This window comes from Melanostigma gelatinosum, assembly GCF_949748355.1.
Source record: "Melanostigma gelatinosum genome assembly, chromosome: 16".
Taxonomy (NCBI): domain Eukaryota; kingdom Metazoa; phylum Chordata; class Actinopteri; order Perciformes; family Zoarcidae; genus Melanostigma; species Melanostigma gelatinosum.
This window is the reverse complement of record NC_136649.1, coordinates 23,207,422-23,224,858: the sequence shown is the minus strand read 5'-3', so window position 1 is coordinate 23,224,858 and position 17,437 is coordinate 23,207,422. Positions and strand designations below refer to the sequence as shown.

General features: G+C 45.1%; 2 protein-coding genes across 2 annotated transcripts; both read right to left on the bottom strand.

The window, feature by feature from the left end:
* Window positions 1-383: 383 nt before the first annotated feature.
* On the bottom strand, window positions 384-2,333 carry foxi2 (forkhead box I2; the record flags this gene model as incomplete). The annotated part of the gene is made up of 2 exons (XM_079286445.1): window positions 384-973; window positions 1,724-2,333. The coding sequence occupies 2 exons, from the start codon at window positions 2,331-2,333 to the stop codon at window positions 384-386; spliced, it is 1,200 nt and encodes a 399-aa protein (XP_079142571.1).
* A 12,131-nt stretch (window positions 2,334-14,464) lies between these two features.
* LOC306790514 (phospholipase A and acyltransferase 4-like) lies at window positions 14,465-17,005 on the bottom strand (the record flags this gene model as incomplete). Its single annotated transcript, XM_079286837.1, has 4 exons — window positions 14,465-14,572; window positions 15,486-15,754; window positions 15,976-16,084; window positions 16,991-17,005. The coding sequence occupies 4 exons, from the start codon at window positions 17,003-17,005 to the stop codon at window positions 14,465-14,467; spliced, it is 501 nt and encodes a 166-aa protein (XP_079142963.1).
* Window positions 17,006-17,437: the final 432 nt, after the last annotated feature.

Here is a 17,437-nt window from a genome sequence, read left to right as displayed (position 1 = left end):
ACTACAAGAGTAGAGAAGCGCTCTGCTGAAACTGCCAAGAACGTAAAGCAGATGCTCAAAATATGACAGAAGACACAAGTGTTCAGTGGTTGTTACTCAGCAAGAATATTTCAGCATTCAGGAGCCTTGATGTAGAGAAAAGAAAAGAAAAAAAAAAAGAGTAGAAAGATAAGTGCTCATTTTTTTTGTTGGACTTTCCGGCCGGTGTTTCCTCGAGTGCTTGTCAACTTAAATCAAGTTTTAGCTAAAATACTCTCTAATATCTCCGTGAACTGCTCAGTGAAGGGAGCGCTGCGTTCACGACGCAGGAAGCTCTCTGACCGCTCTGCTGAAGTGCACGTGAGTGTGCACGTGTGTTTCAGAGGGATGGCGGTGAAGCGCTCCTATAGCTCTGTCCCTTCTCTGGGGTAAATCAGGCTGTTGACACTGAAGCTGTTGTAGAAGTGGCTGTTGAACTGTCCGCTCTGCCCGCCGCCAAACGTGTTGTAGTACACTCCACGGTTGAAATGCAAGCCCTCCCCGTGCTCCGGTGCCCCCGCGTCCTGCCCGCCGTGGTTGAGGTGGTACGGGCTCAGGGCCGTAATGTTCCTGTTCGACAGCTCGTTCACCAGTCCCAGGGACCCCTGCCGGCCGGGGGCCCCCGAGCCGAGCGTTGACATGCTGCTGTAAAAGTTGTTAAAGCAAGGTGCGGCCGAGGCCGGTCCCGACGGCGAAGACGACGACGAGCTCTTGTGGTTCTCGTTCATGGCCTCCATCTCTGGAGAGGGCGGCCCAAGGAGCTGAGGACTGTCTGAGGGCTTCAACGAGGCCGCCACCGCTGGCCTGCCGTCCTCCACTTGTGTGGCCCCCGCCGCCGCCGCCGCCGCTCCTCCTGAGCTGCTCGGATCCGAACGTCTTTTCCTTTTTCTGCGGAAATTTCCGTTGTCAAACATCTTTTCACAATTTGGGTCCAACGTCCAGTAATTTCCTTTTCCTGTAATTGAAGATGAGACAAATGACATATTAGAACTCATATCAGCTTTTTAAAGTTATGTAGTCTAAATAAAATATTTAAAAAACAATTATACTTAAATCTTCAGCATCTCCCCATTCAGTTATGTCTGAACACATTGGGAATACAATTCCAAGTTATCGATCACAACAAATGATAGTTCCTGATCTAGAACAGGATTAAAAACAACATTCCTGTCATGTTCGAGTACAATACATGCACCTGTATTTAAGTCATATTTAGGCAGGGTGCCTTTAATTGCTCTGTGTTCATATGTTGTGTTGTTTAAAATTCCTTTGGAATTAATTCCAATGAATTTATTAGAATATCTCTGTTTTAACCTTTGAAACCTGACTTTCCACATGTATTACAGCTACAATATTTGCCATATTTTAAATAACGTGTTGCTTTTAAAATAAATACGATATCTAGACAGCATCAGTTAGTGTTTGGAGTATTGTATATATTTACATATATACATATATACATATATATATATATATATATATATATATATATATATATATATATATATATATATATATATATATATATATATATATATTCCTTTTTAAGTTAAGGACTTAAGGAAGAAACAAAATGTGAATTAAGTGACTTGTATTCGTGTTTATAATTCCCCACTAATTGAAGCACCCTGAGGCTTTCCGGTGAGTAAACTGTAAATAAAACGTGTTGTTCAGAAGAACATTTTGCCGTGGTGCGTTCAGGTACCTGGATCGTCCTCGTCCCTCGGCACTTTCTTGAAGCAGTCGTTCAGAGACAGGTTGTGCCGGATCGAGTTCTGCCAGCCGGCTTTGCTCTTCTTATAAAACGGGAAATTTTCGGCGACGTACTGGTAAATCTGACTCAGGGTCAGCTTCTTCTCGTGCGCATTCTGGATGGCCATGGCTATGAGCGCGGAGTAAGAGTACGGCGGCCGCACCAGCTTCAGCAGCTCCTCCTGGCTGGCGATGGACAGCCAGCCGAGGTCGGGCCCGCCGAAGCCAGGTGAGTTCGTTATGAACTGTCGCTGCGAGCCGTAGGAGGGCGGGATGAACGACGCCGGGTTGTTCCCGTGCAGGTAAGAGGCGGAGGAGTTGACGCCCGGCCCGTTGAGCCACAGGTACGGGTTTGGAGACGATGCGTAATCTCCGAGGCCGTAGCCGGCGGGTCTCTGCGCGCCCTGGAGGCTCTGCTGGTGGTACATGCTGCTGAGGTTGTCGCAGTAGACGGCGGCCATGTCGGCCGGGGCCTCCTGGGCGCCCTTGGGTGGGAGAGAGCCGACGGTCGGGGAGGTGTGGTGCTGGTGCTGGTGATGGGACTGAGGGTCGATGGAGTTCATCACTCCCCGCGGGAAAAAAAAAATCCTTCAAGGAAATGCTGAAGCGCTTTCAGGTGGCCTCTCCCGGTGCTGCGCAGGGCAGCAGCAACAAGTGTCAGGGAGGATGGAGGAGTTTGGAGGACTTTTAACAGTATAAACCCCTGACAGCAGCCACATCCAGGCACCAGATGATTCCCAGCAGCCAATAGACACACGATGAGTAACAGGGGGTGTGGTCATGTTCTGCCTCATTCAGCAACAGTGAGATCAAAAACGTCCTGGAGAGACACAGCAGCCTCCTGCTGCTGGGGTCAGGGTGTCTGCGAGGGAGCAAACAACCAACCGGAATCAGACTCATCACTTGTACCACTTCCTCTGACACTAGAACTCTGCACTCACTTCATGTTCTTCTTTCATCCAAAATCAAGCTGAATGAATTTATTTTGTTTGCAATAAATCAGCGATGAAAAGGACTTGGCTACTAAACCGATGGAGTATTCAGTCAACTAATATTGAAAAGGATTTAGTGTGTGATTTAGCAAATAATCAATCCTTAACAGTAACTTTGTGTCAATAATGTAGATTACAACTTTTACAGAAAATGCTAAATAGCTGCCTCATCTTTCGTTACTTTTTTCCCACCCTGTGTTTATGGTATTTCTTAAAATGAAAGCAGGCCAGTTATAAACTCCAGGGCTGATGAGGTCAAGTGGGAACAGGTGTGTAGGTGGGAGGGGCTGTCAGGTGACCAGCAGAGAGTCTGAGGGCACCTAGTGGACGGTTAGAGGGCAGCTGGTCTGGGGAGTGAGAGGAGAGGACGAGGCCCAATCCCACTGACGGACTTTGACACGCGTTGCCGCAAAGATTGTGAGGGTTTCGTTCTGTCCCACTGTCAAATCGAGTGTTTGAGGGCTCTCTTGCAGACATTTAGGAACATTTTCCGTAATCCACATTTCTGCAGACTTTGCCCGAGGGAATTACCCACAAGTCAGAGCAATGTCATGTTAACCACGGGGTTACCAGTGGAAGCCTGGAAGCTGGAGACGTAGAAAAAGAAGGAAAACAAAGAGGACGGCACAAGGTGTTCAGCCTGGCTTTTAATTTGCACAGGAACATTATGGATTAAAGAAGGTACCTAAAACACATACAAGCAGAGGAACGCAAGCAGAGATTATGCAACATGTCATCTGTTATTGAAGCTGGTTTTTTTTGACAAAAACAAGTAAATTTGACAATAACTCTCATCTCGTAACCCAACAGCCTGGAAGACCTTCAACTCAGGGAGTAAAAAGTATAGAACACAATTGAACATAACCTGTTAGGTGATAACGTGACATGTTGCAGCACAGTCCCAATCGTATTCACACCGTTTCACCCTGACAGCTTCTCACACTCAGACATTTACCAGGTGACATCAGATAAGTCCGTAAGGGATCAGGGCTTAAGGCCTCTAAGGGGGGCATTGGGCTGGAGAGCCGGTCCAGACAAACCACCAACGAGGAAGTTCTCATGACAGTGGGCCCCAGTGAGTGTGCTGTTCAGCACTCTGTGCAGTATTTAAAACTGTAAATGAAAGTTCAATTATGAGGCACTGAACCAACAACAACAACCGACAAATTCTAATAGACCATAAAACTCAATTAACTTACATTAGTGCATGATTAATATATTGCATCTATCCATGCTGATGACAATCGAGGCAACTACAGATAACTAGAGGATGCATTTCTTGGAGAAAAGGCCGTGTGAATGCTGACAGCTGAGAGAAATGTAAAAGGGAGTCCTGGAACCCCTTTCGTGCAGGCCGTCTTGCCCATAGAGGTGAACACAGGGAATCAAAATCGAGTTCATGCCTCTAGTACTCTGGTAGATTCTGGTGCCTCCGTGCTAACAATTGGTGGTCCCGCTACCCTACACATGCATACATGGTGGTCCTGGTACACCAAGCCCAAAGCCTCTATGTTTGTCCCAAACCAGGCTCTCAAAGGGAGAGAAGTGGCTTGAAGAGCCGGGATAAAGGGCTTTCATTTCCTGCAGAAAAGGCAGTTTGAATGCTGGCAGCTCACACTGGAAATGCAGACATGGGTTCTCCGGCTTCCTCCCACGGTCCAAAGACAAACAGCTTCGGTCCATTGATGACACTAAATCACCCGTAGGTGCTTGCTAAAAAGTGGGTTTATTAATATGAGAGATTTGATTTTATCAGCTGAAAAATCGACGAAGATACGAGTGAAAGTACATTTTATCGTGAACAAGCAACGGTCATTACAAGTATACAACTTACCAAGCTGTGTGTTGTTACAAAGATCAGTGCACAGTCCTGGACCAGTCTGCCAGCTGACTTTTGATTTCTGCAAATCCAAAGTAAAGTATTTCACCTGCATTGACTCCAGATTCATCAGAGCATCTGATTCGATGAGTTGGGTTTAAGTGAAGAGAAGCACGTCTCATGGTGGAGTGGGTTTACCCACTTGTCACGGAGAAATAAGTTATCTATTATTATCAAAAACTGACATGTAAATAGAACAGAATGTCTCCAGGAACCGGCTCTGCTGTATGAAGCAAAGATGGGAGTGAAGTCCGCCATGGTGGTCAACCGGAAGGGGCGGGACTTCCCCTCTCCATTGACCGCTTTCTATTGGCTCTTAATTATGATATCAATCCACACTGGGTGAAAGTATCTTGTATTTTCTCATTGTAACTCAACTGAAGCTCCACGGGTACAGGGATTTACACCTGTGTGTCTGAGGCTGCTCCAATCGGTCTCATGGAGCACTTTCATTTCTGTTTTTGATTTGGCCAGACATATTTGGTATGTTTGGAAAAGTTTAGATAGAATTTTAAATACATTTCTGTCAGACTGAACAATGTTTGGCTGCGCAGCATTAGTTGGTCAAAATGGTTGATTAGTCATAATTGGTTACCTTCAAATTGACAACTTAATTGAGAAAATATGAAATGAAATACAGTATAAAAGCGTATCTGAAGAATGTAGTTATACTGGTGGACAAGAGGACAAAGCGTCTCTGAGGGGACAGAGCAGCTTTCAGAGTTCAGCTGACCAACAATAAACCAACTGAAGCGCATGCAAACATAAAGATAATATCTGAGTCACCTGCTGCTTGTGTACATCAACTTATTATATGTTGGTTCACTGGCTTGGGATCATCACTTCCTCTTCTGAACCTCTTTACTCTTCTGTGTTTTAAAATAAATCATCAAAATAATGTTTTTATTTCAGATCATTTTTAATGTTTGCTTCAGTAAAACATGTCTTTGTTCTGTTCGACGGTGTTATTAAGTCCCCTTTGAACATGAGATGTCACATTGAATTGTGTTTACCATAATAAATAATGATCATATTCATGTTTTTACCTTCCTTCAATAAGGACATTGTCTCTTACTGCAGCCTTGTACTTGAGTGTCTGTTCATCTCTTGGCTCTCTCTCTCTGTGGCTTTGTTCATCAAATGATTTGTGGCGGTGCACTGCCACCTGGAGCCGCCTTCTTTCTGTGGCAAAATGAGAATATTCAGGGTTTTTAAAAGTAGGAGAAGACATTCACCACAAGATGGAGGCAGCTCACCGCTCAGCGAGTCCGATCACGAGGCGTCACCGGCAGCTCGACCCTGCTGTCAAAGGTCGTTGAATGAAGTCAAACCTCAGATATCCGCGACAATGTGGTTTTACTCCAGCAGCTCCTGGAGATTGAGAAAGTCTCTGAAGAGGTTGAAGTATAGCTTTTGATCACATTAACCCAGAGATTCCACAGTTAGACCTGCAATCGTGCAAATAACTTGCTGTAAGGTCTTAAAACAGGAGAAGAGGAATAGAAATGTGTAAAAGAGCAGAGCCTGTCTGCATCGACAGAAAGCCAGCGGTGCTGCATGTCTTCTTGGAGAGGAACTTTCTCATCGAGCGGAGTCGGACCCCCTCTGAGCCCCGCTGTGGTTACTTTGGTTGGTATTGACACATTATCTGCCAACACTTCCCCGTTCTTCAGCATCTGATAGACGGAGGTTTCTCTCTAATGCAGCTTTTCCACTGAGATCAGGCCGCAGAGTAATTGTCCGCGCAGCACCAGGAGTCGCTCTGTCTGACTGTAATTCTATAATATCGGGGTTGGCTGTGGCAATAATCCCCGGGGCTCATCGTGCGCCGACAAAACTGCTTCACAAACTCAAATGTATGTGAGAGAAGCTGAGATGCGGAGCGAAGAGCTCTGGAGCTCCTCAGCAGAGACGTGTTCTGGTGAAGATGCAGCTTCTTGAGTTTGTGACTTTGGCTTTTGCTGTCTGAGTTCAAGAACCAGAAGGATGGAACGTAGAACATAATACAGTGTTAAATCCTGCATGAAGAGGAATTGAACAAAAACAGAATAAAGTGTTCAGCACCTAACAACAGAGGGTGGATCATTATTCTGGCTTGTTTTCGGTGTGATGGCAGATGTTCTCCACCTTTATTCAGGTGTAGCTTGTGTCTTGTTGGATGAACGGAAACCCTGAGAGGGAAGAAGAGTAAACATTCTGCTGATCCATTTTCTAAATCTAAATAGTTTTATCTGCTGTGATAAAGGTTTTGACGGGAAACAATTTCTTTTTAGAAGTTACTTACTTCACTGTTTTTAAGAGGAGAAAAAGGTTTTGGCAGTTTTGTTTTTTGAGTGTGTGTTTTGTTAATACTCATTTCCGCCACAAGATGCTGTCGTGCACCACGAGACCATGTTCCAAATATGATTAAAAGCATTCATGTTTTCATGAATGACGTTTTAATTTCTTCATGCACTCTAAACACAAGGCACGTATGCAACAGATCCTCACACCAATGAGCAGTGGCCTAAGCTCTACGCGATGACGAGCATGTGGGCGCACGTGTCGGCGTGTCAACACGTGCTTGTTAGTTGACGTTAAATTGACTCACCTACTAGCAAGTTATGTACAGTACTGTCACTGTCATGACTTTGGGCTAGAAATGTATTTCAATCTGCGCAAATCTGCCACACAGACACGAACACTCCGTGAACAATTTAACGGATGCTTTTCTTATGGTGTTTATATAAAAAGAGGCAAAAGCAGAAAAAAGACAATGACAGATACTTAGACATAAAAAAAACATAATTTCTGTTGTGTATGTCTTTTTGCACGTCGCGCTCTTAGAGATGATATGTCCCTGCTGTCAACAGATGACACATCATAAGACAAAAAAAATTGAAATCAATAAAGAGAGACAGATGACAAGTGGGACATCCAGAAGCAGGGAGGATGCAACAACCACAGAGCCGTTCAAAAGAAGTGGTGAATAAGAAGCAGAGCGGTGGCACAGTGTGACGCTCTATGATAATACTGTCAAGAGGCTCAACATGTAGAAAACGCTGAACAGTCCCTGACTCACAGGTCTCATCATACAACTTGTAGCCTGCTTTGTTTTTCTGTTTTTGCCACCCATGCTGTTTTTCATGGACTTTCAAATGCATATAGCACAGCGGATCTCCAAAAGGACTGAGCTGAAACTTTTCAGATGTGTTTCTCTCCGTATTGGTACATCGGGGACGAGGAAGGATGGATGGATCCAAAACAAGTCTTTCCTGCTGCTGCTAGGCCTGCTGTAAAATCGGAGGAATAAATAGAGCCTCCAGACAAAGTACAAAGTATTGACGAGCATAGTGGTGTATGAAGTATTGTTTCCTGCGATGACAAATGAGTCTGTCATAAAAATAGCTTTGATTGTTGATTTCCAAAGGCTAAAAATGACCTTTTTAGTACCAAAGCACAAAGTAAGAGAACCAACACCGACACCAGGAGACCGAGGCCGTAATGCTGGACCCGCTGGAGGGAAGGGAGTCACGGGAGAACCAGAACCAGGACTGAGAGGGGCAGACCGGCAGACCTGCTGCAGTAGAATGAGAGGGTTTTCTAAAGGGACTCTGGTGCTCTGAAACACTACCACGTCTGTCCACAGGGACCGCCAGAATCAACACTCGATGAAAGTGACGGTGATATTTGCTTCTCTGAATGGTTCAACTGTATAATCAATCAAATTGAAATGTACACAGAGAGGTAAACTTGCTGCTTTACTGCTTTACCACTTCTGGTTCGGGGGGAGGCTGAGCTGCAAACGTGTGTATGCAAAGCCCTATTTATTCCTGATTCGGAGACAGTCTGGCCCATTCAGCTGACGCACAAGCGCCACCATTTACCTCCCGTCTATTTCTGTGACTTATTTAGACCCGCGCGCCGGGCTCCGTGAGTCGACCTGTGTTTGGCCGAGCGGGGATCGTTTACACCGGAAGCCTTTGGAAATAAACATTTGCACTTATTATACGTCGCATGCTTCTTCGAGGCAAACACAAACGCATGCACAGGCGAACATGTGAGCCCGGCACGAGACAGATAAGAACATGTGTGCACACGCACAACACAGGAGGCATTCATAGCGGCCGTAAGAACACAGGGCTGCTTTGGAGAGGCCGGCCGCAGCTCTGCGGACAGAGAGGGAACATACAGGAGATGTTATTGCTCGATATGTTTATAACGCTGCCGTGGAAAAATAAGAGGCTCGGCCACAGGCATTTCCTCAGCTCCTCCGGCTCCCCGGTCACCTCTCCAAGCCGCCGTGGAAGGGAGGCTGTGAGCGTTTAGATGAGGGCTGAGTGTCAAACTTCATCTTTTACAGAAATAGGCAACCTCATTTCTGTTTCTCTTCTTTATCACAGACTCCTTTCACCACCTCTTGCTTCTCCAAAGTCTAAACTATGTGTTGCATCTATTGTCGTGATCCATGCAGGAACTTGAAATGTTGATTTAATGTAATCTTAGAGACAATGGGGTAATCAACATTGCCGATTCACATGGGGAACAAACGGCGGCCTCTCCTGGCTGAATGATGGCCGTTTGTTGGATCCATCCCCCGCCCGCCTCGTGTGTGCTTACTTCCTCATTCAAGATTACGTGGAAAACATACGAAATGATAATGTGGGACATCTACAAATTACGCTGCATTACATTCCGTAGGTTTAGCTACAAGCAGACAACGGTGTACGTGCCTCAGACAAACTTTACTTTTACAGTAAAAGCAGCTGAAACTCATATCAACTTCAAAACGCAGTGGAGTAAACTCCGTGTGGCCAGCGATGTAAGCAACCAGCAGTCAAACCAAACAATAGCTGCACCGAATATTCTCCTTCACATCTTCATGTTTAATTCCTCAACCGTATTTATTTCAACCCAAACGACGATCTTTTGCAAAACATAACTGAGTAGTTGTGTTGCCTGAACCTAACAAAGTTGTTTCTTGTGAAGACAAAAGTTTATTTTGAGAAGATCGAATGCATGTAACAAGCAGAAATTGGATTTCATAGGAAAGTTCAAGATATCATACGAACTGTTGTATCAGGGTATGTTGAACAGTTTCATCTTTTTACGGATGTCAGCTCTGCAGGACTACTCATCAGCCTGGTAGCGCTGCGTCGGGATGAGGGAGGCTGCATTCAGGCGGCGCAGCAAGTAGCCTCGGGTTATGTGGCGTTGTGAGAGTGCTACTGAAATGGCCAACTGTGTTTGGCAACCCCCAATGTAGCACAAGTATACATTTCCAACCGCACTTGAAGGCAGCTTCACGCACTCATTTCCCAGCAGCCGGACCACAGACTGTATTCTAGAAGTGGACGTAGTCACGGTGACGATTGCTTTGTGGACGTTTTGAAGCCTCATGTTCGGCATTCTGGACATTTACTAAATGAACATCATGCTGTATTGAAGAAGACTTGAAGATCATTTTTTATCGGTTTCAACTTTCCCGCTACAGCGGCCTCCAATGACTGGGAGGACTGGTGTTATTGCAGCAACGATAGCTGTGAATGCAGCCTGACAGCTCGGCTGTTATTTCTCCAATTAAATCTTTTATCAGTATCCAGAAATATTAACTTCATGTTGCCTGAGAACTGTATTTTGAGCATTTAAATGTCTATTGGCTGCTTTGTATGTTGGTGTTCAAGGGAACATCGTTCATTCTGCTGTGTGTGTTGAACCAGCTTTCACAGAATATATTCATGATTCAAAGGACAACATTCGATGATGAGGGTTCTCTCAGCTCTTCTATTGGACCAGCGTTTTGTCTCACATCTCTATTAACACGAGCTTCAAGGACGAAGGAAAGGAAACCTATTCTTATAGAGTGACTTATGCACTAAGTCACTCTAAATGATAGTGTCGGCCTATAATGTGAATGTAAATAACAGCTGAAATCATGTCACATTTGATTATTTTCAGATATAGCCATCCTCTGCTCGTCGCTGCTCCGCTGAAACCAGCTCTCTGTTTGCGATCCAAAGCAGAATTAGGCCTGGGAGCACGGCTCACTCCGCTCGCCTTCAGAAGAGAATGCTCTTTTTGGATGCCGCAGTACGACGTTGTATGCAGTATACGTTGCATATCCCTCAAAAAGGCAGACCTGTAGCTGCTCGTGCCTCTGATGTGCTATCCAACTGTAAAATACAGCTTTGCGAGCTCGGCCTTCTTCAAAGCCTCGTTGTTTTTGTTTTTTGTCTTTCTTTGTTTTTTTTGCCCCCTTCTGCCAGCGCCGACTCGGCTCTGCATGATGAGTGGATCCGAGTGAAGAAGTCGGGTGAAAAGCCTGAAAGGAACTGCAGCTAATTCATGAAACAGGCCACTATCGCATGAACTAAAAACAGGAGTTATAGCTGCATGATAAACACCAAGAACTGGCCATGAAATGGGCCACTGAGCCGCTGGTGTGTTGTGTGTTCATCTCTGTTCTGTTTAGAATTCGCTGCAAATAATCGATGTGAAAAAACACTCCTTTCATTCTCTTTGACTCCGGGGCCCTAATGGCTTTTTTAGTAATGACTTTGTGCCTTTAACGGCACAAACATCATTAACCCGGGACATTGTTATTCTAATCTCTCTCTGTCAGAGGCTGAGCCCTCATACCGTTGAAACAGTTTCCTCATTGTGAGCCGGCGGGGGAGGGGGAGTGGTGGCTGCTTCAACTGCTGCCACCTGAGCGGGCATCGGCATCCAGAGAAACCTTACGTTTAGGGTGGTCTCCAAACCACGTCCTCCTGGCGCTCCTCTTTATGTGGTCCTAAATCCACCTCCTCATCCCTTTCCCCCTCTCGCTACACAAACCTCTCACTAAAAGGCCCCTCACACGATGAACAAAGTTTCACTGGCACTCATTTGTTGACTTATCTGGCATGGCGGCAGTTCGCCTTTTTTGAAAAAAAGAGATCTTTAAACAGCGTTTGTTGGGCTTGTTTTTCAGCAGGGAGATGGGGGACTGTTGTGCTCCCTCCTCCTCCCCCTCGACACACAGGAAGAACTTCTGCCATCTCCTCCACAACGTGAGCAGGTGCAAAGACAAGTCTCAATGACATCTTTGTACCAAATGGAAGAAGTTTGGAGGTTAAACAGCACTCCTGGCGGGGGCCTGCACCACCTCCCCTCCTCTGTCTGCCTCTCGGGGGTATCTGAACGTGAGAAGTTAGCTGTGACAGGCCGCGGTGGGGGAAGCCATATATCCTGAAGTGACACAGACACCAAAGGTAGTTGCTTTTTGGCTTCCACGGCCGCCTGTCACGCTGCTTTTATCTCCGGCTGCTACGGCCTTTTACTCACTGTAGTAGTTCATGTTGGTCCAGTGTTGCCTCTGAGCCCAGTTCACAATAGAAACTCACGATAGCAAGTCCTGTTTCGTAACCGTGACTTAACAGCAAAGTACATCAACTGTTCCAGTTTAGGGAACTACATGTTAAAGCATCTCTGAAATCATTTATCTTTTCAGGGGAATGCATCAACCTTGGAGTAAATGCAAACATTTATAACATTCAACACTTTAATATCTGACCTTATTCTTTTAGGTTTCAACGTTAATGGTTTTTTTCCACTTGCCAGAAATCTAATTGCCCAAAGTACAGTTTTACTACGATGTGGTATTGTGATGGGGCAACCCTGATGGTTCAGCCCTGGATTGCATTGTTTCCGAGGGCATGTATTGTCAGTTATATTCAAGCTTTTTCAAACTCTCAAACTTCAGACAAATTGCTTTTGTCAACGTTAACGAAGTTGACGAGACAGAACCCGTACGATCAGTCGCTTCAGTGATTTCCAGTGTTTGCTGGCAGCTTTTGAGGACACACTATCTTTATGTCTCTCAAAGTTTCTCTTCCCTCCTGTACCGCCATGTTGCTGTCAGATGTGACAATTCGGCCGCCTTCTTGTCCACGACGTGATGAAGCTTAAAGCGTAAAGGTAACAGGCACACAGGCAGTGAAACACCACGCTGCAACAATGATGAACTGACAATGGAAAACAGTGATTGGGAAAGGAGGGACAGGCTGAGGGTATCTGGTGGATGGATGGGAAAAGGCAAAGAAGGGGCCTTGTTGCTAATAAGAGACAGAGAGGCAGAACGTGACAATCGCCGTGGTTTCATCTTTAAAAATGGGTTTGGTGGAATTGGTGAAGACACCAATTCCCAAGTTCTGTATTGTTTCAAAATTGGACAGTTGTCTGTAATTGGTGCCATAATGCCAGCTATTATTGGCTGTAATGGGACAAATTCTATTTGGCAACAGGCTGAGCTCCTGTTTTTGCCAAATTTCCAAATGCAGCTGATATCACAGGAACAAGCCATGCATGTGGTGATGGAAACCAACGAATTGAGTGATAACTAAACTGCACGTTGTCTCTATCAGGGCCGCCAATGACATCGCTGCACATTTGTTATACATGGTGATTATTTCTGAGCCTAATGATCAGCCACGATAAGCCATCTCTTCCGACTCCTTAAACGTAGAGTACGAGGTTCTATTATTTCTGGAGCCGGTCCCACGACCCGAGCCTCTGCAGCCCTCTCTGGATTTCATGCAGCTCTCAGGCGGTGACCTCAGGAACAATGTGGGGTGCTGTGCAGATTCTGGGGACCAGGCGAGCCCAACTGGCCCCACCTGCTAGCAGCTTTACTGGCCTGGCCCCGGCCCCGAGGCCTGTTTCTACACTGCAAAAAACATCCAAATCATCTGATTTTATTTGTTTGTTGAGGATTTAAAGGTGTTTCAGCTAAATGTAGCCAAATCGCCAACGTGTTCTTAGTGTTGTTGACTAAGTTAGAAAAGTCAGCCTGAATCTGGAAATGGCATTTTTTTGCATTAAGATTCGAGTCTAAAGCAGGAAAGCTAGAAACTAGAAGGAGCGATTCACTGTACTGTGTGTCATCACTCAAAATGCAGTTTTAAAATGTAACATGAGGTCAACTCTGTATTTGTCTCTGCCTTCATTTGATCTGAGATTTATCTAGAACAGGGTTTTGTAGCTATTCTGGGAGACATTTCACAACATATCCAGCCAGCTGCAGATAAAGGTTCCTGTTGATGTCTCAGTCGGGGACAGCCCTTTAAAATCCATGCATGCAACGACACATGTCCCAGAAGAAACGTCCGCGTGCCTTGTCAGATAACAGTAGCACAGCTACATTTGTGGGTTACACACTTTCAATACATGTTTCAAATTCAACTACAAACCTGCATTATCAAAAGCGTGCCAGATGCTCAATTCACAGTTTTTAGATTTGAGTTCCAAAATAGTTTTCACAACTGAAACATTTCCTTCTGTACAGATCTAATTTGTGTTTTTTCTAAACTGAGAGTTTAAATATTAAACAAGACTGTTGGTTGACATGATGCACATAAAGTTTTTGCAGGGCCTTTTTTACAGTGATCCCTGACTCAGCTGTCGGCCATACACACACACACACACACACACACACACACACACACACACACACACAGTCATGTATTTTGGGGACATTACATTGAGATTTAGCCTAACCATAACCTAGCTCTTACCCGAACCTTTAACCAACTATTCACCCTAACTTGTAAAGTTATAGTCGTGGGGACGTGCAATTGTCCCCAGTTTGTCTAAAACGAAGGCGAGTCGCCACACAAATCAGCTGCCAACAGTCACACACACGTTTTGTACTTTGATACTTGTGAGGACCGTCATTGAATACATTCCCCAGTCCTTAAACATCACAGCTAAAACATTTAAAGTAACATAAAACCAAGTATTAACCTATTAACTGTCCAAGCTTCCTAAATAATGTCTCACTTTAATAAATGTCCTCTCTCATGGTCTAAAAATCGAATTGGTCCCCACGAAGATAGAGGAACAAGAGGTTGAGCACACACAGCATGTCGATCACATGGTCCTGTGTGAATCTGCTCTGCACCACCTGCCCCGGCTGTAACAGGGGTCCACATGTGAACAGTGGTAGATTGTGATGCAGCACGATGCTGGCACAGAGACGGCGGGGGATGAACACCCTTTAACCCTTTCAGCGCTTAATTAGGCCGTAAGAACAACATTACTCAGCAGTCTCCTGTTCCTCTGTGTCTGCCTTTTCACCGTGATGCACTCAGGACCCAGTGGCGGCTGGTCAATAGAGGGCCATGGGGCATGGCCCCACCATGAGCCACACAAAAAAAAAAAAATTATAATTATCATAAATTATACAAATTGTCAATATTTGTGTTTTTGAACTGTGGAATGTACCCAGTAATGTGTGTAAAATGTGATATCTGCGCAAAATATATGCTTTTCCTGCTCGTCCTCTCTCTCTGTGTGTAGACACTCTGAGAACGCGCAGCTTGGGGGGCCTGATCGTTTTGGCCCAAAAGAGGCGGGTCTATGAAGCAGTTTAGCCAATTGCTGATTCAAAATATAAATGAGTGACATACAATTTAGCCAATCAGCACCCTCAAATAGATTCAGCTGTGGGCCAGAACGATCAGACCCCCTCGCTGCGCGTTCTCGTCAGGAGAAGTCTCTACAGGCGAGCACTCCTGGTAAACTGGTGGAGTATCCGGCTGCACACACACAGAGGGCTGTGTAGCTTTGAAATAGACCTCCCACCGAAATATTAATGAAATATGTTACTGTTGCATATGTTATCGACTGTTACGATTACGATTACAGAAGTTTGTTTTTAGCTGAATTACTTTTATTTCTCTGAGTTTCTTCTGGACAGAAAACGATCCTTTACTGTATTCTGTGAGAATCAGCACACCTGCTGTGACTTACAGAGGTAAACAACTTGTTTTTTTTAATGCATCTTAATCAGTTATGCAAACAAAAGTATAAAAGTCGCCACCCACCTGACGAGACTCTGACTTGCCGTACCGTATTTCGGTGACAAAGTGCTCACAGTTGTGAGTGACGGCGTTGTACGGCTGCGCCGAGCTCACCGTCCTGCAGGCCTCCCTCACGATGACGTGGCGGTCTCGAGGCTCGTACTTGTGATCGAGGAGGTTGTTGATTTCAAAACGGTGGCCGCCGACCACTTCCCAGATCTTCTGGCGCCTCACCTGTACCCTGCTGCTGTCCAGGAGCATCAACAGGCTCCCAAAAGGGCTCGAGTCGTCACCTGTGTGAGTGTGTGTGTGTGTGTGTGTGTTACATATGAGACAAGCAGGACAGAAGGTAAGCAGCTTGGAAAAGAACAGGGATACAATTTAAGAGAGGGAAATTCGTTTTTGTCTTTACTGTTATTTTACATACATGTACGTGATTGGCTGATAACAAAATGAAGGCAAATTTATTGACGGTCGCTCAAGATGAATGTCATAACAGCAGCACTTCACTCACTCGGAGGAATCAAATGAACAACTTCATTCCCGCCGATGTAGACGGCCCAGTGCTCATACGTTCCGCGGAAGATCTCGATCAGGTCCCCGGGCTTTGCCCCATGGTCAAACTAACATGATAAGACAAACAATTATCGTTAATAAATGATAAGAACAATAAAGTTGGCATGTAGTCAGTGTGAGTGGTCAGCACTTAAAGGTCTGGTTTCAGTCCCCGGGTGTCAGATACCGACGCTGGGCAGTGGCCCTCGGTGTCTTGATACCGACGCACAATGCACCCTTCAGCTATCAGATCTAGTTTTAAGTTTGAGGCGAGGAGTGGTGGACGGGTCAAACAAACATCGAACCTTTACTCAGGGGACCGGCGTTCCTTTCCTTCGCCAAACCAAAAGTTGACTTATCTTTACTGACGAGGGTTTGTCAATAACCTGTGACGTTTCACGATGTCAACTACGTGTTAACTGCGACAATCTGCGAGGACGAGATCGTCAGCATGGACATTAACAAAGTACGCTTTGAGAGAAAATGGGGAAGAAAAACGGTTGTAAAAATGTTTTATGATGAAAAGCCTCCAGCGTGTTTGTTGGATCTGCCTGACATTATACTTCATCAATAAATGTACCATTGCACAACTCATAAAACAAACAGGGAAAGGAACACCCTGTTTACTGAGAACTTGCATCACGTGTTGTGGAACGAAGGTACATTGACAGACATAGTTAACACTGGGATGTCTTACATGACAAACCTTTACATGTCAGCACATTTCACTTGTTGTGTCACTTCACCCTGTTTGTTCTTCGTGTTCTCAATTCTTCTTATTTCAGTTCTTACTTTGACTGCAACGGAAACGTTTATCTTTACAGCAGCAGACTCAAAGTAGAGTCATGATACTTTGTAATCCAAGAATATTTACATCACATCGACAGACTAGTACGTCTTTAAACATGCTGCCAGTAAGAATACAAGCTTGTTTTAACGCTCCTCTCCTCCGGGCTCAGCAGCAGGAGACTCACCAGTGTCGGAGCCATGTCTTCAGGTCCTCATCAGTCAGAACACAGGAGACTGAAACCTAACTGTGCTTATGTCTCAGAAGCAAAAGTGCTCACCTGATTATGGCTGGTAATAACTGAGATGCAAACAGAGAGAGATTAGATAAGCACGTTGGTACACATCACATGGCCTTTTCTGCAAATCATTGACCGGATGAGCCGATGCCAATGCTGTATTTGAGGACCTGCCACATGGTGGCGAGTGCAACAGAGCTGCAAAGGCTGACTTTCATTTCTTGGGAATTGTTCAGGTGCACTAATGCTGCAAAGTTCTCAGGGTCCAAGTTTCATCAGCCTGGTCTTTGTGGTAGATTATAGAAGTCTTATCAAGCCATTGTAGCAATTGGCACATTTTTGTAAGTGTTTTAATTTACAACGTTTGTCAATTTTACACGCTCAACAGCTCCACAG